The sequence below is a fragment of the Hemitrygon akajei genome, chromosome 4 (assembly GCF_048418815.1).
Source record: "Hemitrygon akajei chromosome 4, sHemAka1.3, whole genome shotgun sequence".
Classification (NCBI taxonomy): domain Eukaryota; kingdom Metazoa; phylum Chordata; class Chondrichthyes; order Myliobatiformes; family Dasyatidae; genus Hemitrygon; species Hemitrygon akajei.
Window position 1 is genome coordinate 178484168 of NC_133127.1, and position 23282 is coordinate 178507449.

Here is a 23282-nt window from a genome sequence, read left to right on the forward strand (position 1 = left end):
TAATTCCCCTGCAACGTAAAAATATATCCAACTGTGGTTTAAATATATTTAATGAGGTAGCCTTTACTGTCTCCTGAGGAGAGAATTCCACAAATTCTCTACGCTCTGGGAAAAACATTTTCTCCTTATCGCCATCCTAAATCTATTCCCCCAAATTTTGAGGCGATGTGCAGTAGTTCTAGTCTCACTTACCAGTGGAAACAACTGTTGTGCCTCCATCTTATCTATCCCTTTCATAAGTTTATGTTGCTCCACGATGCTGTCTCATTCTTCTGAACTGCAACAAGTATAATCCCAGGTGACCTCAATTTCTGAGTTCATAGAAAGCCTACAGCACGATACAGGCCCTTCACCCACAAAGCTGTGCTGAACATGTCCTTACTTTAAAAATTACATAGGGCTACCCATAGCCCTCTATTTTTCTAAGTTCCATGTACCCATCCAGGAGTCTCTTAAAAGACCCTGTTGTAATTAACGCACGGGATTAAACATCCAGTGAGCAGTTATACCTCACTCCTGGTAACATCCACCAAAGGCTTGATTTTGATAGCACAATAGCACAGCTGCCTCACAGGAGACCCAGGTTCAGTCCTGACCTCCAGTGTGAAGTGTGAAGTTTACAGATTCTCCTTGTGACTATATAGGGAGGTTATGATGCAACTGTACAGGATACTGGCGAGGCTGCACCTGGAGTACTGTTTGCAGCTCTGGTCTTCTTTCTTGAGGAAAGATAATACTGATTCCAGAGTTGATGGTGTTAGCTTATGAAGAGAAATAGAGAACACGAGAAAATCTGCAGATGCTGGAAATCCAATGCAACACACACAAAATGTTGGCAGCTGGAGTTCAACCCAGATAAGGGTGAGGTGGTTCATTTTGGTAGGTCAAATATGATGGCAGAATATGGTATTAATGGTAAGATTTTTGGCAGTGTGGAGGATCAGAGGGATCTTGAGGTCCGAGTCCATAGGACACTCAAAGCTGCTACACAGGTTGACTCTATGGTTAAGAAGGCATACGGTGGATTGAGTTTAGGAGCTGAGAGTTAATGTTGCAGCTATATAGGACCCTAGTCAGATCCACTTGGCGTACTATGCTCAGTTCTGGTCGCCTCACTACAGGAAAGATGTGGAAACTATAGAAAGGGTGCAGGGGACTATTTATCTTTGGACTAATTTTACTGTGCCCGTGATCTGTTTTTTTTTATCAGTTATGCTATTGTTTGCACTGTTATAACTATGTGGTTTTGTGCAGGTCTTGTAGCTTTAGTTTTTGGTCTTGTTTTGTCTGGTGGATTTGGAGCTCCTTTCCGGGTAACGCGCTAAGATGGTAGCGCGATATTAATACGCAGCAGCCTCTCCGGACTCTGGATTGGGGATTGCCAAACGTTATGTGGATTTTCTGGTGTAGTCTGTTTTGTCATATGCTTTTGTGATATCATTCTGGAGGAACGTTGTCTCATTTTTTAACTGCATTGCATTTGTGGTTTCTAAATGACAATAAACTGAATCTGAATCTGAATCTGAGGGGAGATTTACAAGAATGTTGCCAGGATTGGGGAGCATGCCTTATGAGAATACGTTGAGTGAACTTGACCTTTTCTCCTTGGAGCGACGGAGGATGAGAGGAGACCTGATAGAGGTATAGAAGATAATGAGAGGCATTGATTGTGTGGATAGTCAGAGGCTTTTTCCCAGGGCTGAAATGGCTGGCACGAGAGGGCACAGTTTTAAGGTGCTTGGAAGCAGGTACAGAGGAGATGTCAGGGGTAGGTTTTTTACGCAGAGAGTGGTGAGTGCATGGAATGGGCTGCTGGTGACGGTGGTGGAGTTGGTGAAGGTGGATAATACACTAGTAGGAAAAGTACTTGACAGCTGTTCTAGCTGCTCGTGGACTTACTAGATGCAACTACTGGAAACCAATTAGGTGTCGACTGTCAGGGTTTTTCAATGGATTTACTATCTCATCCCACTTTCAAGGATCAATGGTCATTCCACCAGTATCATTGTGTCTGAGATTCAGGAACTCATTGCTAATTAGGAATTAAATCCAGAGTTTTCAGTTTGCAGGCTAATTAATATAATATGCTCTGCATTGACTATTGTGACAGACAACTGTACTTTTACTCATGAAGTCACAACTTCTACCTCACTGTTTCAAGACTATTGAACATTGAGCCTTATACAATAAGATGGACTCTTGACCTCAAAGTCTACCTTGTTATTATTTTGCACCTTATTGTTTATTGCACTTCACTTTGTCTGTATCTGTTACACTTTGTTCTACTTCCATCATTAAGGACTCCCATCACACAGGACATGTTCTCTTCCTATTCCTACCATTACAGAAGAGGTGTAGGAGCTTGATGGCACACATGCAATGCTTTAGGGATACTGTCTTCCTCTCTGCCAACAGATTTCTGAACAGACAGTGAACACTACCTCATTATTCACATATACAATATGTACAGTACTGTGCCAATCTTGGGCACCCTAGATTTTTTATCTGGTTTCAGATGGTGTGGCCTCCACAGAGCCCTGATCTCAACATCACTGAGGCTGTCTAGGACTACCTGTGGAGACAGAAGCAAGCAAGACAGCCAAAGTCTGCAGAGGAACTGTAGCAAGTCCTCCAAGATGCTTGGAATAACCGACATAGATATTTAAAAACTTTTCATTTCAGTATTTTTGAAAACATCTTAGCTTTACAGAATTTTTCACATGTGCCTAAGACTTCAGCACAATAATATAAATATATCATATTGTAATTTATAAGTTTTTTATGTATTGCACTGTATTGCTGATGAAAAATAACAAATTTCACGACATATGTCAGTGGTGATTCATTCTGCCATTGTTTTATTTTGTAGTACTTCAATGTACTGTGTGAAGAATTGCTCTGTGTGAATCATAAGCAAGACAGGATTTTTCACTGTACCTCGGTATATGCGACAATAATAAACAAACTTCCATTTGTATTTTTGAATGGTTGCTGCCTGTAGGTCAGTTAATCCCATCACTTTGAAAGTCTGCTTCCTGCATTTGGGCCAATATTAATGACACATGGTCCAGGTACTGACCAGGCTGCAGCACAACAACCAGTGAAGCAGAATGTGGGAAAATATTACAACTGACATTCATTCACTCAATTCAGCTCTGAAAAATCATTTTTGTAGTAGACCACAAGACATAGGACTAGAATTAGGGCAGTCTGCTCGCCAAGTCTGCTCCATCATTACACCAAGGCTGACTTATTATCCACAAAATGCTGGGGGATCTCAGCAGGCCAGGCAGCTTCAATGGAACAGAATACAGTCGATGTTTTGGGCTGAGACACTTCGGCAGGACTGGCAGTACAGTTGACGTTTTAGGCCTCTCAACCCCATTCTCCTCATAACCTTTGACACCCTTACTTATCAAGAACCTATCACCCTCCTCATTAAGTATACCCGATAAACTGGCCTCCACAGCTGTCTGAGGCAATGAATTGAATAGATTCAGCACCCTCTGACAAAAGAAATTCCTCCTCATCTCTGTTCTAAAGGGAGTTCCCTCTATTGTGAGTCTGAGACCCCCTCCCCATTATAGGAAGCATCCTCTCCACAACTAGGCCTTCAATAGGTTTCATTGAGATTCCCACTCATTCTTCTAAACTCCAGCAAGTACAGGCTCGGAGCTATGAAATGTTCCTCATGCATCAACCTTTTCATTCCCGGACTAATTCCAAAGACCAGAAATAACTTCTGGTGATAGCCACCTTAAAATTCGAGCAAATACCCTTTTGAAAAATCCTCCATTCTGCTTCATACGTGGGTACCACCTGCTGATTGTTTGACCAGGTTAGGGAAGGCAAAGTGGTTCCTTCGTTGATTACAATCAATGTGTCTTCTTCTGTCACTATTGAGACCTAGAAAGCTTATATTTCCAGTTTGTGCTCTGATCACCTTCAATAGTGGTGTTATTAGGTCATTGCTTTTAAACTGATCATAGCACTCTTAAAACACCAAGAAGGGAAGTATGATATTTGTGCCTTAAAAGTAGTAATTTTTACCCATATGTCAAAAAACAATATGCTTCTTGCCTGATAAAACAGACAGCAGAATTGAGACTACAAGGGAGCTAGCTTACAGCGGAATGAGTGATCATTTTAATTGTAAGCTCAAAATCATCAAACAGGCTATGGATTTTCATCAACTGAGTTGAAGGCTCTATGAATAATAAATAAAAGGAATAATGTTTATTTCCTATTCATATTCTAGATACTGCTTATTATGTTGGCAATAAATTTTGCTGCACTTCAAACTCAAGCAGTTAAGCGCTGAAGAAATTACACAGTCTGCCACGCTTATACCATACAAAAGAGATATTTCAATGTCTCAATTCAATTCTTTTTATAATTTATCTGATGGCCTGCAGAATCTTCATGATACTAACAATGATTTCAACAATTTTTGTAACCACTCAGGAAGTACACTCATTGGACACTTTACTGGGGACAAGAGTGGAACCCAGTGGGACCAGCTGCTGTAGTCCATCCACTTCAAGGTTCAATGCATTGTGGATTCAGAGATGCTCTTCTGCACACCAAAGTTGTAATGTGTGTTTATCTGAGTTACTGTCGCCTTCCTGTCAGCTTGAACCATTCTGCTCATTCTCCTTTGAACACTCTCTTTAACAAGGCGCTTCACTCACAGAACTGCTGCTCACTGGATTTTTTTTTTTTTTGATTTTTGCATCGTTCTCTGTAAGCTCTTAAGACTGTTGTGCATTCCCTAGAGGTAAGCAGTTTCTGAGATACTCAAACCCCCCTGGTCTGGCACCAATAATTATTTCATGGACAAAATCACCTAGATCACATTTCTTCCCTATTCTGATGTTTGATCTGAACAACAACTGAACCTCTTGACCACGTCTGCATGTTTTTACGCATTCGAGTTGCTGCCACATAATTCATCATTATTATTATGCACCATGTCATATGACGTGGGCGACCATAGTCTTCTCCATGACCATGATTGCTCTTGGCAATTTTTTCTACTGAAGTAGTTTGTGATTCCCTTCTTCTGGGCAGTGTCTTTACAAGACATGTGACCCCAGCTATTATCAATACTCTTCAGAGAATGCCTGTCTGGCATCAGTGGTCCAAGATACAGTGAAAAGCTTGTCTTGCATTCTGTTCATACAGATCAGATTATCACACAGGGCACTGAGATACAGTAGAACAAGGTAAAAACAACATCAATGCAGAATAAAATGTAACAACTACAGAGAAAGTGCAGTGCAGATAAACAGCGAGGTGCAGGGTCATAATGAGGTAGATTATGAGGTCAAGAACTTTACATGAGCTATATCTGGAAGGATAAGATGCCTGGATAAACTTCAGGCCTGACACTAAATCTGACAGTGTAATAAATTGCAAAATTCTCTCAGGTCACTACTGGTCTCTAAATGACAGAAATTTACAGGTTGAGAGCATGTTTACTCGTGGTCTAAAAGCTATGCCAAAACATGTCCCACCTCCTATTTTTAAACAGGAGACCTGGACACGGACCATCTGTGATCATCTTGTTTCATCTGACTGTTTCCTCATCAGCTCCTGTTGCTCCATTGCGCTGAGCATAACAATGTGTGATGGGAGATGAAGCTCCATATGACCCAAGGTAGCTCACTGCAGACGCTTTGTCAACAGTTACTGTTTGGTTCTGGCAGCTGGCTGGAGTTTATACATTACTGAGGGACCCGGTCTTGGGTGTTATACTTCATTAGGCTTGGAGGTTTGGTGCGCAAATCATGGGTGGCTTGGTTAGAAAATAAATGAGGATGATATTCCTTTTACACCGCTCGCCTACACGCTCGAAGCAATTTGCCTACCAATCCAGACATAGTTTAAGATGTAAGAGAAAGCTTGAGCACCCCAGATGCAACCTATGCTGTCACAGGGAGAACGTTAGGACTCCACACTGACAGCACTGGGCATCAAGACTGAACCAGCTCCCACACTCTGCCCGCTCCGATCATTTATCATGTCCAGGGGCCATCATGCAGGATGCTCACACCTTGTGAATAAACCACCAAAACTTGGCAAAGCTCTACATCAAGATCAGATTAGCTTTATCTGTCAGATGCACATCGAAATCTGCCGCAAAATGCATCGTTTGTGTCAACAATCAACACAGTCCGAGGATGTGTTGGGGACAGTAAGTGTTGGTATGCTTCCAGCACCATCACAGCGTGCCCACCATTTCCTACCTCATACGTCTATGGAACGTGGGAGGTAACCGGGGGAAGCCCATCGTGTCACAGGGATAGCATACAAACCCATTACAGACTGCAGTGGGAATTGAACCTGCCAATGTTGTAAAGCAATCCGCTAATTTCTACACTACCGTGCCAACCCACACGGATGTGACCAATCTACACTTATTTCAAGTGTCAGAACAAAAACACTGTGATAGGCCTTGTCACTTTTCTATCAGTTTGATAAGTCACATGCTCATGTCTTCAGATATATTTCATTTTGCTGGTCTGGGTTTTTTTTGCCCCAGATAGCACTTACCCAAAGCAACTCTTGCAGCTGAAGCGTCGTAATTGATCCAAAATGACACCCAGGAGAGAATGGTAATCAGAATGGACGGCATGTACGTTTGGAGAATGAAATAGCCGATGTTCCTCTTTAATTTAAAGCTCAGTGAAAGTCTTGGGTATGCACCTGGAAGAACAAAGAAGGAAAGCGCCATTTAATGAAACAAATCTGATCACAGACTACCAGCGCTTATTGAAGTGGTCTGACCACCTAGTATGGAGAGGCCACTGCACAGTATTAGAAAAAGCTGCAGAAGGTTACAAACTCAGCCAGCTCCATCATGGGCACTAGCCTCCCCAGCATCTGGGGCAACATCAAAAGGCAATGCCTCAGAAAGACGGTATCCATCATTAAGGACTTCCACCACCTGGGACATACCTTTTTCTCATTGCTACCATCAGGAAAGAGATACAGCAGACCTAGGCACACTCTCAGCAAATTAGTAACAGTTTCTTCCCCTTTGCCATTGATTTCTGAATGGACATTGAACCCAAGAACACTCCTCACTATCTTTTTAATTCTGTTTTTTGCACTACTTATTTTAACTTAACTATTTAAATGGCATATGGCACGTACACTTAAGGTAACTCTGTTTCCTTTTCTATATTTATCATGAATTTCATTGTGCTGCTACTGTAAAGTTAACAAAATTTCATGACGCATAATGGTGATATTAAACTTGAGTCTGATTCTGATTCACATCAAGAAGGATGCCCCCCACCCAGCCACCAACAAGGAGCATGGTTTGAAGTGTGAAGGCAGACAGGCAGCATTTTAAAAACAGCTTCTTCCTCTCCGACATCAGATTTCTGAATGGACAATGGACTCATGTACACTACCACACTTGTTTCTTTTCCTTCTCTTTTTGCACCAATTATTGATTTGATTATGTACTTTACTGCACCGCTGCTGCAAAGCAACAAATTTCATGCCAAATGCCAATGATTTTAAACTGATTCTGGTTATAATATGTAAATAATAGTCCAATATTTCTAATATAATGTGCTTTTAATTTTTTAATACAGCCATAATACTCGTTAGGAATTTGCAGTAATGCTGAAAGTGATTCTTGCTTTTTAAATTTTCTCTCATTGTTTTTTTATCCTTTAATATTGGCCATTGTGGGAAAAGCGGAGTCCGTGCATCAGTCCATAAGCTTTTAACCTCTGATTTATTGTTGATATTACCCAAGCACACTATTTAAAATTCTGAACGTGATGGTGTCTGGGGAAACACAGATGAAGTCATCAACTTAGAGAAAGCATTTTCTAATCTCAGGTACAAATTTAACACGAATAATTAAGGAACTAAGCACCAACCTGCACACAATTCTTTTGATAGCACTAATTATTGCAAATGGGGTTTAATTGAGAGAACAGCTTAAGTAGATAGGGCATGTGTTTGGTTGAATACTGAAGATCATGGAGTGATCTGCTGTTGGTATTTCAGGCCGTTACAGGATTTTATAGTGTAGATAGGGTATAGTGTTTGGCTGGTGAGGTGGAGATACGTCTCTGTCAAAGGAGGCATAAGGCACTTCCCACCGATACCCTGCAAGTCACCCTTGGGCAAGGTGTAGCACCAATCAATGTCACATGAAGCCATAGGAACAGCTACTGCATATCACGAGTCCTGGTTATGCAACCAACGATGCTAGGCAGACAATCTCTGCAGAACATTAATAATGGCTGGAATCACCTTTCTTCTAAAGACACTGCCCAGAAGAAAGCAATGGCAAACTACTTCTGCAGAAAAAATTGCCAAGAACAATCATGGTCATGGGAAAATGATTGCCCAGATCATACACAAGCCACATAATCATGATGATGAAAGAGTAGATGTCATTCCTTAGTTGTGGGGAATCTGTAATAAGGAAGGGTTCAATTATAAATGAGCAAAGGGACCTGCAAAAACAGATAATTAATTCTCTGAAAGTGGCTTCATAGGTAAAGTGGGCTTTTGGCACACTGACCTTCCAAGACATTCAGTACAGGACATAGGATGTTATGTTAAAATTGTATATGGTGTTAGTGAGGCTGAATTGGAGTACTGTGTACAGTTTGGACACCTTCCTGCAGGCAAGATAACAATAAGCATCAAAGAGGGTGGAGAAAATCTACAAAGTACAAGGATGTTGCCGGGACTTAGGGACCTGAGTTATAGGAAAGGTTGAATCGGTTAATGCTTTATTCCCTGGAGTGCACGAGAAAGATCATAAGATGATAAGGACCAGGAGCAGAATTAGGCCATTCAGCCCATCGAGTCCACTCCTCCATTTCATCATGGCTGATCCGGAGTCCCATTCAACCCCATACACCTGCCCTCACGTCATATCCCTGGATGCACCGACCAATCAGAATCTATCAAATTCTGTTTTGAATACACCCATGGACTTGGCCAACACCACAGTCTGTGGCAGAACATTCCACAGATTCACCACTCTTTGGCTAAAGAAAAAATATCCTCCTTACCTCTGTTCCAAAAGGTCACCTCTCAGTTTTGAGACTGTGCCCCCTAGTTCTGGACATTCCCACATAGGAAACATTCTCTCCACATCTACCCTGTTTAGTCCTTTCAACATTCTATAGGTTTCAATGAGATTCCCCCTGCATTCTTCTAAATTTCAGTGAGTACAGGCCTAAAGGTGCTAAATGCTCCTCACATGTTAACCACTTCATTCCCAGAATCTTTGTAAACATCCTCCGGACTCACCCTTAAGCATTCTTCACCCTTATGAATTTTGCCTCCGTGGTACAACTAAACTGTTTGCTCTGTCAGCAGTTGTACCCAAACACTGCATGGTCTAGATGGGACAAAGGACTTGCATCTGTGCTTTTGTACTCTATGACTATACGATTTTTTTTCAAATCTTTTTATCATTATTATTATCCAAAATATCAAGAGTACATCGAAGTAAGTAACACTTACAATGTCTCAAAAGGGAAAAAAAACCAATATCAAGTATTGAAAAATATGGTGACACAAAAAAAAGAGAAGAGAAAACCCTACTAAAGCAAGAAAAAGTGAGGAAAAAGAAAGAACCCATTAGGTGTTCAACCCCGGAGCCATGCGTCATACAAAAAGCTTCTAAACATAAACATCAAACTGCCAGCAAAAAAAATTATACCAAAATTTACGATTAGATCATGGAGGAAATCTATCAATTAACTCAAATGGTAGTAATGAGCAAATGAACCCCATCTTTTCTCAAAATCAAAAATAGGTTCAAAGGTTCGACTTCTAATTTTCTCCAAACTAAGACATAACATCACTTGAGAGAACCATTGTGACAGAGTGGGAGCCGACGTGCCCTTCCACTTCAAAAGAATGGCCCTCCCAGCTATCAACGTAACAGACGCAATAACATGTCCTTTTGGTTACACTGGGCTGATAAGAAAGAGCGGCCAATTTGGGTAGATTTGGAATTGAAAGCTGTGAAATAGTTTTACTTAACCTCGTTATTGGGAATTGCTCTACCTATACAATTAGCTAAAGTTGCTAATTTAAATTCATACCCTGTGATTAAGTATTCTTTACAAATTTGGCTCCAGTTCCGTAATTTTTTTAATCTTAAAAAATTTAAACTTTGTAGTTTAATTTATTGAAGTTATTTTTTAAGCCTTCTTTGAGTGATCCAATTTTTTTATTTTTGGAAAAATAAAGATATCAATTCTTTTTTGGATCTATTTAAAGAAGATAGACTGATGTCTTTTGAACAATTAGTTGATAAATACTCTCTTTCATATGCACACTTCTTACAATACCTTCAAGTTAGACATTTCTTTCAAAAATATTTAAGTAATTTTCCTTGCATATTAGAGGCCGACCTGTTAGATACTATTATGAGTATGAACCCTTTGATGAAGAGTTCCATTGGAAGAATTTATAATTTATTATTACAATGGGATAAGCGCCCTTATTTTAAGAATTAATTGTGCTGTGTCTGCGAGGCTGGGTTCGACAGAGCTTTCACTCTGTGCTGCTTCTGCGAGGCTGAGTCGGGCGGCACCGTGGAAGACCATAGTGGGGGTATTCCCTTCTGCTGCCTGTGTGGGATGATGAGTCGATCGGGACCCTGAGGACTTGTGGAAACTGTGTGGTAGTTTCTTTTGAACTTATAGTCTTTTAACATCTTTGGAGTATTTTTAAGCCAATGGTCTATTTTTTTTATCAATTATGCTATTGTTTGCACTGTTGTAACTATGTGGTTTTGTGCAGGTCTTGTAGCTTTAGTTTTTGGTCTTGTTTCGTCTGGTGGATTTCGAGCTCCTTTCCGGGGAACGCGCTAAAATGGTAGCACGATATTAATACGCAGCAGCCTCTCCGGACTCTGGATTGGGGATTGTCAAACGTTATGTGGATTTTCTGGTGTAGTCTGTTTTGTCATATGTTTTTGTGATATCATTCTGGAGGAATGTTTTCTCATTTTTTAACTGCATTGCATTTGTGGTTTCTAAATGACAATAATCTGAATCTGAATCTGAAGATTGGGAAAAGGAACTTAATTTGACTTTTATAACAGAGGACTGGATGCAGATCTTGAAGTTGGTTAACTCTTGTGCTAGCCATTCATTGATTCAATTTAAAATTGTACATCGTTACTATTTGACAAAGGAGAGATTGTCTAATATCTTTCCTAATGTTGATAATTATTGTGATAGATGTAAAACTGAGACAGCTACACTGACACACATGTTTTTGTCTTGTTCTGTACTGGAATCGTTTTGGAAGTCAGTTTTTTCTACAATTTCTAAAGCACTTAAAATTAATTTACAACCTAACAAATTAACTGTGCTCTTTGGAAAAATACCTCAAAATATCTGTGGTATTTCTTTGTCTGAACAAAATGTTATTGCGTTTGTTACAATAACTATAGGATTTAGTTGAGGTGTAATGTGAGGAAAGTGTTCCATACTTTAAACGCAATGCAAATAAACAATCTTTGCAAAAAGGTTGGAAATCAACTGACATTTTCACAATTGGGACTGAATAATACTGCTTTATTATAGGATTAGTAATCCATCAGGGTTAAAATTTGGATCAGCCATAATCTACTTGAACAGTGGAGCATCTCACGTCTCTATCAAGGGAGGATGAAGGAAAACAGTTAATGAAGTGCTTGAAGAAATGCAGCATCTCACTACCTTATGCTCAAATTTAAGGAAGAATATTCAACAAATAAGATTCTGAGAATGCTGAAAATCTTGAGCACGCAACAAACATAGAATGCTGGAGGAACTCAGGAGGTCAGGCAGCATCTATGGAGAGAAATAACCAGTCAATGCAGGTAGGCAGAGGGGGTAGGGTGGCTCTATTGATAAAAAATGAAATCAAATCCTTAGAAGGAGGTGACATAGGATCAGAAAATGTAGAATCCTTGTGGGGAGAGTTCAGAAACTGCAAGGGTAAAAAAGACTCTGATGAGAGTTATATATAGGTCTCTGAACAGTAGCTTGGATGTGGACCACAAATTACAACAGAAGATAGAAAAGATAGATAGATAGATAGATACTTTATTCATCCCCATGGGGAAATTCAACTTTTTTTTCCAATGTCCCATACACTTGTTGTAGCAAAACTAATTACATACAATTCTTAACTCAGTAAAAAATATGATATGCATCTAAATCACTATCTCAAAAAGCATTAATAATAGCTTTTAAAAAGTTCTTAAGTCCTGGCGGTTGAATTGTAAAGCCTAATGGCATTGGGGAGTATTGACCTCTTCATCCTGTCTGAGGAGCATTGCATCGATAGTAACCTGTTGCTGAAACTGCTTCTCTGTCTCTGGATGGTGCTATGTAGAGGATGTTCAGAGTTTTCCATAATTGACCGTAGCCTACTCAGCGCCCTTCGCTCAGCTACCGATGTTAAACTCTCCAGTACTTTGCCCACGACAGAGCCCGCCTTCCTTACCAGCTTATTAAGACGTGAGGCGTCCCTCTTCTTAATGCTTCCTCCCCAACACGCCACCACAAAGAAGAGGGCGCTCTCCACAACTGACCTATAGAACATCTTCAGCATCTCACTACAGACATTGAATGACGCCAACCTTCTAAGGAAGTACAGTCGACTCTGTGCCTTCCTGCACAAGGCATCTGTGTTGGCAGTCCAGTCTAGCTTCTCGTCTAACTGTACTCCCAGATACTTGTAGGTCTTAACCTGCTCCACACATTCTCCATTAATGATCACTGGCTCCATATGAGGCCTAGATCTCCTAAAGTCCACCACCATCTCCTTGGTCTTGGTGATATTGAGACGCAGGTAGTTTGAGTTGCACCATATCACAAAGTCCTGTATCAGTTTCCTATACTCCTCCTCCTGTCCATTCCTGACACACCCCACTATGGCCGTGTCATCAGCGAACTTCTGCACATGGCAGGACTCCGAGTTATATTGGAAGTCTGATGTGTACAGGGTGAACAGGACCGGAGAGCCAAAAGGGCAATGTTACAGTAGTCATAGAGGATTTCAATATGTATGTAGATTGGGAAAATCAGATTGGTGCTGGGTGCCAAGAGGGATACTTTATAGAATGCCTATGAGATGGCTTTTAGAGCAGCCTGTGGCTGAGGCCACTGGGGGAAGAATTATTCTGTACTGGGTGTAGTGTAATAAACAGAATTTGATTAGGGAGCTTAACATAAAGAAATCCTTAGAATGCATTGATTATAATATGATAGCCTTTAGCCTGCAACTTGAGAGGGAGAAACTAAAGTCAGACATATTGGCATGACAGTGGAGTGAAGGGAATTATCAGGCATGAAAGAGGAGCTGGTCAAATTTGATTGGAAGGGGACACTAGCAGGGATGATGGCAGAACAGTAATGGCTAGAGTTTCTGGGAGAAATTTGGAAGACACAGGATAGATGTATCCCAAAACAGAAGTAGTATTTTAAAGGCAGAATAACTCAACTGTTGCTAACTAGGGAAGTAAAAAACAACATAAAAGCAAAAGAAACGGCATATAATAGAGCAAAAAGTGGTGGGGTTAGAAATGAGCCAAAAGAAGGCAATTAAAAAGGGAAAGAGGGAAAAGATTATATATAAAGATAAACTAGCCAATTATATCAAATATTTTGGATACCAAGTTTTCCAGATATATAAAGATTAAAAGAGATGCGAGAGTAGGTGTCGGACCTCTGGAAAATGACACTGTAGATGTAGTAATAGGGGACAAGAAAATGGCAGACGAACAAATTAGGTATTTTGCATCTGTCTTCACTATGGTATGTATTAGCAGTATGCTGGAAGTTTGACAGTGTCTGAAGGCAGAAGTAAGTTCAATTGTTATTACTAGGGAGAAGGTGCTTGGGAAGCTGAAAGTTCTGAGGTAAATAAGTTACCTGGACCAGATAGAATACACCCCAGGATTCTGAAAAGGGTGGTGGCTTGGTATTGATCTTCACAAATCACTATTTTCTGCAATGGTTCTGGAGGAATGGAAAATTGCCAATATCAATTCACTCTTTAAGAAGGGATGGAGGCAGAAGAAAGGAAATTGTAGGCCAGTTTGCCTGACTACAGATATTGGGAAGATGTTGAAGTTGATTGTTAAGGATGAGGACTTAGGGTACTCGGAGGCCCATGATACAATAACCCAAAGTCAGCATGGTTTCCTTCAGGGGAAATCTTGCCTGACAAATCTGTAGGAATTCTTTGAGGAAATAACAAGTGGTATAGACAAAAGAGAATCAGTGGATGTTGTGTAGTTCGATTTTCAGTAAGCCTCTGACAAGGTGCCACACATGAGGTTGCCCAACATGATAAAAGCCCCATGATATTACAGGAAAGATACTAGTATGGATAGAGGATTGGCAGGAGGCAATGAGTAGGAATAAAGGGAGCCTTTTCTAGTTGACTGCTGGTGACTAGCTGTGTTCCATGGGCATTGATGTTGGGACTGCTATGCTTTATGTTGTATGTCAATGATTTGGATGATAGAATTGATAGCTTTGTGGCCAAGTCTGTGGATGATATGAAGGTACGTGGAGGGGCAGGTAGTTTTGAGGAAACAGAGAGGCTGCAGAAGGACTTAGACAGATTAGGAGAATGAGCAAAGAAGTTGCGAATGGAATACAGAGCAGGCAAGTGTATGGTTATGCACTTTGGTAGAAAGAATAAAATGTAGACTATTTTGTAAATGGGCAGACATTTCAAAAATAAGAGGTGCAGAGGGACTAGACAGTCCTTGCGTCCTTGTGCAGGATTTGCTAAAGATTGATTTACAGATTAAGTCAGTGGTGAGGAAGGCAAATGCAGTGTTATCATTCATTTTCAGAGGACTAGAATATAAAGGAAAGGATGTAATGCTCAAGCTTTAAAGATACTGGCGAGGCCTCCAGTATCTTTCAGTAAAGATACTGGCCTCACTTGAAGTATTGTGAGTAGTCTTGGGCCTCGTATCTAAGAAAAGATATGCTGACATTGGAGTGAGTTCAGAGGAGGTTCACAAGGATGATTCCAGGAATGAAAGGTTTATTTTTATGAGCAGCGATTGAAGGCTCTGGGGCTGTACTCACTGGAATTTAGAAGATTAAATGGTTTCTCATTGAAACCTATCGAATGTTAAAAGGCCTATAGAGAGTGGATGTGAAGAGGATGTTTCCCAAAGTGGGGGAACCTAGAACTAGCCTCAGAATAGAGGGATGTCTATTCAGAGAGGAGATGAGGAGGGATTTCTTCAGCCAGAGAGTGGTGAGTATGTGGAATTTATTACCACAGGTGTCTGTGGAGGCCAGGTCATTGGGTGTTTTGAAGGCAGAGGTTGATAGGTTCTTGATTAGTCAGGATATGAAAGATTATGGGAAGAAGGTAGAGGAATGAAGTTGAGAAGGAAACTGGATCAGCTATGAAGAACTGGCTGAGCAGACTCAATGAGCCAAATGGCCTAATTCATCTCCTATATTTTACGGTATTATCGTCTTACGTTCTTTTTCTTTTACAGCGGTTGGCACCCAGCTTAATGTTGCATTACCACCACCTTCTGCTCTGGAGTATGGATCAGACGATAGACTTACATTCTAAATCCCTTCACCCATTCACACACACCCACCCTAATCTACACTTTATCCTTCCTTCTTTGGCCATCCTAGTACCCTATTCCTGCTTATCCATCATATCCTATAAAGAACCCCTGTACCCCTTAAGAAAGCTAAAAGTAACCTGACCTGTGCTCTCTCACCCATGCCCAGTAACCCTTTTAATGTGAATTCCTGCACCCCCAATTCCCTTAGATTAATTCTCATCATCTCTCTCTGTATCCCATATTTCCTGCAACTCAGAATTACATGTTCTACTGACTCCTCTTCCTGACATTCCTCACACAATCCTGTCTGGTGTTTCCCTATCATTTTTCAATGTTGACATTGGAGCAGGTTCAGAGGAGGTTCGCAAGAATGAGACTCAAGAGAGTCATTCTGAAACATGGACTATTCATTCCTCTCCATAGATGCTGCCTAACCTGCTGAGTTCCTCCAACATTTTGTGCATGTTGCTCAAGGAATATTCAAGATGATGATGAGAACATTGAGTCCATACATAATGGCCCAGATTAAAGATTACAATCTAGAGATCCATCAGTCACCTTCTGCCCCATCTGCAGTTGTGACATTGCCCTTACTAACCACCACAACCAGGAGAGGACAAGTAGTCTGTTTATGGTCCTTTATTCCCAATTAACATCCAGGTGTTGGGAAACAACTGAAGTGTCCAATTAGACTGGGGAGTCATCTGAAGCTGGGAGAAAAATAGAGTAGGTGGACTGAGAAGTTTTGCAAGCGAATACTCTACTGCAAGGCAGTGTTGGTTGAAGACTGATGGTAGAGCCATTCATTACATCAGTGGCAGGAATATGAAGGGTAATGAACTTGACATAGATGATGCAGAGTAAAATGCTTTTGCAGTGCATTAGGCAACATAAATAGCTGAACAAAACTTAGCATGAGGTAGAAGTGTGCCAATTCTTTCTGCTTCATTAAACATAAATATATTAGTAGAATTTAATCAAGATTTTAATCATTTGACTGAGGAAAGTACAATCAAACTCGATAATTTGAAGTGCATTGTTCTGCATTTAATTATTGCCATGGCTGATGCAGGCAAACTCCAGTGAACAGAAGCCAGATCCCTACATAGATATCTTCATATTGATACTTAAACTACCTTAGAAATAGCAAAGACTTTTAACATAACATCATCAAGCTACATTGAAAATCAAATGACTTTGTCTTTCTGAAATTAGTGGATGTGCAGCAAATACTTAGAGCTTTAGTTATTTTCAGTTAAAAAATCCTGACAGCCTACAGAAAAATATCCTTTTGTATTTGTCCACACCAATAAGACTCTGTACTGCTAACATGAGTGAATCTGCAGATGCTGGAAATAAAGAAAAACACAAAATGCTGGCAGAACTCAGCAGGCCAGACAGCATCTATGGGAGGAGGTTGTGATGACGCTTCGGGCCGAAACCCTTCATCAGGAGTTTCTGGCCTGCTGAGTTCTGCCAGCATTTTGTGTTTTTCTCTGTACTGCTAATTTGTTTTAAGTCTCCAACTACATATTTTGTTTTAAGAAAGTGGCTTTTAAAACATGGCGCTCTGACCAACTACGTTGTTCCTGGTGTGGAGATTGAGATGTGGTGGGATAAATTAGAGAAAAGACCCCAATAATTAAAAATGCAGGTGGCAATAAATATAGTCTCATCCAATTTAATCTAAATTACTTTGAATGTGCATATAGATTTAGAATATAGAGCAGTACAGCACTGTTCAGGCCCTTCAGCCCATTATGATGTGCCAACATTTAATTTAGTCCGAGATCAATCTAACCCTTCCCTCCCACATAGCTTTCCATTTTTCTTTCATCTACTTGCTGATTTAAGAGTCTCTTAAATGTCCTATTGTATCTGCCTCCATCACCACCCTTGGCAGTACGTTTCACGCACTTGACGTCCCTTCTCTACTTTACCTTCAATCACCTTAAAATTCTGTCCCAGTAATAATAATTACCAGTTTAATTGCATGCCGTGATATTAAATATTTAGAGTAGTATTGACAGGGTGGATATGGAGAGAGTGTTTCCTCTTATGAATATTGGTTAAAGTCTGATGGTAGAGCAACTATCATCAGAGGATGTTTCCCCCTGGCCTCAGTAAAGTATGGATCACTCTTCACAAGATAAGGGGTCATCTACTTATAGCAGAACTGAGGTAATTTTTTAAAAATTTCTTTCAGAGGTTATGTGTCTTTTGCACACTTCCTCAAGAGTTGATAAAAACAGTCTTTGTAGGCTGATTCTTGAAGAGCCAGGACTAGTTGTGAATGCAGACTTTGGGATATAATTAGGTCTTAAATTCACAGATCACTACAGCACAGAAACAGGCCCTTTGTCTTGTCTGGTCCCATCTACTTGCATCTGGACCATAATCCTCCATACCCCTCTCATCTATGTACCTATCCAAACCTCTTAGATGTTACACTTGGACCTGCATCTACCACTTCAACTGGAAGTTTGTTCCACACTGGCATCACCCTCTGAGTAAAGGAGTTTCCCCCTTAGGTTCCTCTTAAATATTTCACCTGAAGTAAATCATCCATGATCTTATTGAACAGGGGACTACATTCAAGGAACTGTCTGTCAGACTCTTGCTCTGAACGAGAGTCCACTGGAGGCTAGATGCTTGGAGACCAGTCCTGGTGTTGGAGGTCTGTCACTGTTAGTGTGGATGGGTGGTAGAGAGGAAAATGACTTGCTTTGTTGTTGTTTTGTTGCTCAATGTGTGTTTTGTTGTGTTCTACTGAGCATGTTGGACATGCTATGTTGGCGCTGGAATGTGTGGTGACACTTGTGGGCTGCCCCCTAGCACGCCCTTAGGTTGTGTTGGTTGCTAATGCAAACGATGCAGTTCACTGTATGTTTCAAGGTACATGTGATAAATAAATGAATCAGAATCTGGAAGCTAAAGGGTCAGATCATTATTAGCTATAGCTTGTGATTCCATAAGAAACTGCAAGATTTCTCTTCTCACGCTGCACCCTGTCTGATACTTCAGCGGGAGCTGGAATTTGGATGCCAGTGACCCCGTTACTGGACTCAGCACCAAGTCCAGCAGGAGAGCACGAAAGCACATCGCTTCTGACCCTGACGCTCTTTGCCACGATTAGCTGATACAAGGAATGCAAACCCTATTCATTTAACCTTGAGCAGAAAAGCAAGTGCAGATCAGCTATGAGATGCTAGAAATCTTGAGCAATGCTGGAGGGACTCAGCAGGTCTGCTGACATCTATGGAGGGAAATAAACAGTTGACCTGATCAAATGTCTCAGCCTGAAATGGCACCTCTCTATAGATGCTGCCTGACCTACTGGGTTCCTCCAGCATTTTGTGTGTGTTGCTCAGCTATCTTTAATTACTTTAACTTAACCTGAAGGACAAGGGGCACTCCTTTGATGATAACAATGTTCACATTTTGGATAGGGAGGACAGGTGGTTTGGAAGAGGGGTTAAAGAAGAAATCTTTGTCAAACTGGAAAACCCATCCCTGAACAGAGGGGGTGGGGTACGGCACCACCTATCAGTTACTTACAATGCAGTGCTGACATCTCTACCCCAGTGTCTCCACAACAGTTCATGCCTCCATCAGGTAACACTAATAACTCTCTCATTACCTCTACAACTCTTAACGACCCTCAGGTGATTGCTATACCTTTAAACAACTTTCAGAGTTTATAAGCTGAAAAACTACCCACAATGGATCAGAACTGTAGAAGCCTCTCAGATGAGTGGCAAAACTTCTCCTGGACAACACGACTACTCCTTGATATAAAATGATCTGGATGACTTCACAGCCATATTTAACTGTAATAGTTCTAAAATTAACTTACTTTTTCTGTGATTTAATTTTTAAAATTACTTATACTAATTAAACAGTTTTCAAAAGACAGCAAGGATGTCCTGGGGCTGCAGTCTCCAGATCCACTGGCAAAATGCTTCATGGGATGCTGTTTTACGGTTGGTCATCTTACTCGGACCTCCATAACCACAGAAGATTAGTACAGGCAGACTGGAGTTTGCATTCAGGACCATAGAAGATTGATGTATTTACCTAAAGTTTATTTTAGAGTTGTAGGGTGATTGAGCATTGCAGCACAGAAGAGGGCTCTTCAGCCCATCTAGTCCATGCTGACCTTATCTTCTGGAATCAGACTATTCTGCCCATTGGGTCAACTCCTTTTGATTGTGGCTGATTTATTTCCCCTCTCAGCCCCAATTTCCAGTAAACTTTGACACTCTTACTAAAAAAGAACTGATCATTCTCCATTTTAAGTATGTCCAACGATTTGACCTCCACCAACACCTGTGGCAATGAAATCCACAGATTTACCACCCACTGGCTAAAATGTCCTTCTCGTCTCTGTTCTAAAGTGACAACTTTCTACTCTGAGTCCTACTTTCTTCATATCTCTCTCATACAAACACCTATCCAGACTTCCCTTAAATGGTACAATTGAACTCACGTTGACCACTTCTGCTGACAGCTTGTTCCACACTTGCACTACCCTCTGAGTGAAGAATATCACCCTCAGGTGCCTCTTAAATATTTCATCACTCACCCTAAAACTATGACCTCTAATCTAGTCTCACCCAACCTGATGGGAAAATGCCCATCACCCTATCTATACCTCATAATGTTATACACTTAGAGGCATAGAGTCATAGAAAAGTACAGCACAGAAACAGGCACTTCTAGTCCATACCAAACCAGTTAAACTGTCTCCTCCCATCAACCTGCACCAGGACCATACCCCTGCCATCCATGTCCCTGTCCAAACTTCTCTTAAACTTTGAAATCGAGCTTGCATGCACCAATTACTCTGGTAGCACTTTCCACACTCTCACGACCTTCCACAAATCTCTGTGATATCTCCATCATTCTCCTGCACTCCAGTGAAAAAAGTCCTAATCTATTCAACATTTCCCTGTAACTCAGATCCTCGAGTCCCAGCAATGTCCTCGTAAAATTCCTCTGTACTCTTTCAATCTTATTGACGTCTTTCCTGTATGTAGGTGACCAGAATTGCACGCAATAGACCAAACTCAGTGTGTATATCTTCAACATCCCAACTCCTGCATCAGTGCCCTGATTTATGAAGGCCAACATGCCAAAAGCTCTTTTTACAATCCTATTGACCTATGTGCCACCAAAAATGATCTATCTTTTTCAGAATTGAAAAGATAACAGAACACTTTATTTTAAAAAAAGCAATGTATTGGTAATTAAGACAAGAGAGAGATTTCAGTAGTGAGATATCGGTGAGGTGACCTACCAGGTCAAAAACTCCCAGGGGTTTAATTCACTCTGGGCTAGAGTTAGAGTGCATTGCTGGTAGCTTCCTGTTCATGATATTCTTTGTAGTTAGTCCATTTATTTTAAATTGGTTGAAGACCGTGTTAAAAGACTTGAAGATGGAAGTTAATGCATTCAGTTAGCTAAAAATAGTTCATGGAGGGAATTAAACCCTCAGGAGTACTGCTGCGTTAGCTTTTTGTGCTCTGACTTGCAGAGTAAATAGTGAAATACCTTTAAAGTTGATTTATATATTTTTTTTTTCTATACCGCTTGTTCATCAGACCCTTAAACATCACACTGCAGATTCCGGAGGAAAGCAATCAATGTTATGTTTTTAAATGCAAGCCGGCATCTGCAAGTCAGGCATTTCAACCTTCTGCTGCAAGTTCTGTGGGTGGGAATGTGTTTCTATGGCTCCTCAGGTTGCTATGGTGAGAAGTTGCATCCAAATGACAGTGAACAAACTGCTCCTGAAACGTTAAACTGAGGGCTTTTTAACCACAGCAGCGCTGTTGCTAATGGCAGCCCTAACACTATATGCAGCCCTCTGAGACAATTACTGTGCCTCCTTGTCCTTTTGAAGAGATTTCTCTGGCATGTCCCAAGATATTAATATGACTGATAGCCCTGCTTCCCTTACACAGAACATTACAGCACCGCACAGGTCCGTCGGCCAACAATGTTATGCCGACCTCTTAACCTACTCTAAGATCAATCTAACCCTTTCCTCCTATATCGCACTCCTTTTTTTTTCCTGCCATCAATGTGTCTAAACATTTTTTAAATGTCACTAATGTATCTGTCTCTATTACCATCCCTGTCAGGGCATTCCATGCATCCAACACTCTATGTCAAAAAAACTTTTCTCTGACATTCCCCCTATACATTCATCCAATCATCTTAAAATTATGTCCCCTCGTATTAGCCATTTCCACCCTGAGAAAGAGTCTCTGACTATCCACCCAATCCGGTTCTGTTATGGTGAAGTTTCCTGGACACCTATGGTTTATCCATTCTGAGTCCTGCTGTCATATTTCCTGTTGGAACAGGACCTGAAAATCATACCCTCAGATTTATTAAATGATAAACATTCTGCAGGGGAAACTCAACAGGTGGAGCGGGGTGGGGGGGGGGGGGTGGAATTGTCGACATTTTGGGCCGAAACCCTGCATCAGGACTGAGTTTCTCTGAGAGGACTGTGTCTCCCTTAGACTTCTTGCTTTCTATCTGAAACTCTCTAATATTTCATAGGTTTATTTGCAATGGTCATAGTTGGGTTTATTTTAATGGCAGGATGATTTAAATCATTGTAACATGTAACAAGACCATTCATTCCATCTAATCACTGCTATCTTCATACAGAGCATTCTATTCAGTATCATTCCATCAGACTTCCTCAACAGCATTGAAAATTAGTTTCTTCCATGTTCCAATCCAATTACATAACAGGGACCTCGAGATTATAATTGCTCTATGGATATAAGAAGACTTTTATCAAATCTATATTTTGATCTTCACAAGTCTGTTGATGCTTGAAGTCCCTATCAATAGGCAACTTATTTCTATTTGTACTTTCTAAAACTTTGAACATCTCTACATTTCATCACAACCTTTAATTGAAAGGGTAACAATCCCATCATTCTCAGCCTATACATACTCATCCCTGGAATTATTCTAGCAAATGTTTCTTGGATTTTCTACAGGATCATTCCTGGAACGTGGTAAGCTAGAATCCATTTGTAATCTAACAAATATCTTCCAAAGATTTATTGTCAACTTCCTTTATTTGTATTCTATGCCCGTGTTAATGAAGTTCAGATTCCCATATGCTTTACTCATTACTCTTTCAACATGCTCTACTACTTACAAAGATTTATACTCATAAACACTCAAGTATCTCTATATACCTGCACATCCTGCAGATACATATTCCATTTGGTCTGTGCTGCTTTTATTCTGTTTCCTGACGATATGTTATTTTATTATTTTGAGAAAGAGTATGGTAGCAATCCGTTGCCACCTACGCTCCCTCTAATTTATTTTTTACAGCTGTGCAGACCAACTACTGCTCTGAGCAGGAAATTTTCACATGCCCCGAAAACTGCATAGTACTTTAAATGTTATTTTTTGAAATATGCATACTATGAATATTTAGAATAAAAAAAGAAAAATCACATACTTTTGATTTTATTTATCAATTGAACTGTACAACAAAATACAGTACTACAAAGAAAATCTTTCACTTTTCATAAACTTTTAAAGTAACAGTGTCAGCGTTCAGTGGGCTGACCGTTTATTAACCATGAGCTATCGACTTCCATTCTGTGTTTACTGCTACAATTTGCAACTG

The 23282-nt window shown here is 40.5% G+C and overlaps 1 protein-coding gene across 6 annotated transcripts in view; it reads right to left on the reverse strand.

The window, feature by feature from the left end:
* Positions 1-23282, reverse strand: part of gabrb3 (gamma-aminobutyric acid type A receptor subunit beta3) — a 669933-nt gene that overhangs the window by 30302 nt on the left and 616349 nt on the right. For all 6 annotated transcript variants that reach the window (XM_073044107.1, XM_073044105.1, XM_073044108.1 and 3 more), the window contains one exon: positions 6556-6708. In XM_073044107.1, the coding sequence (XP_072900208.1) occupies positions 6556-6708 (153 nt within the window). The remainder of the gene's footprint in view (positions 1-6555; positions 6709-23282) is intronic.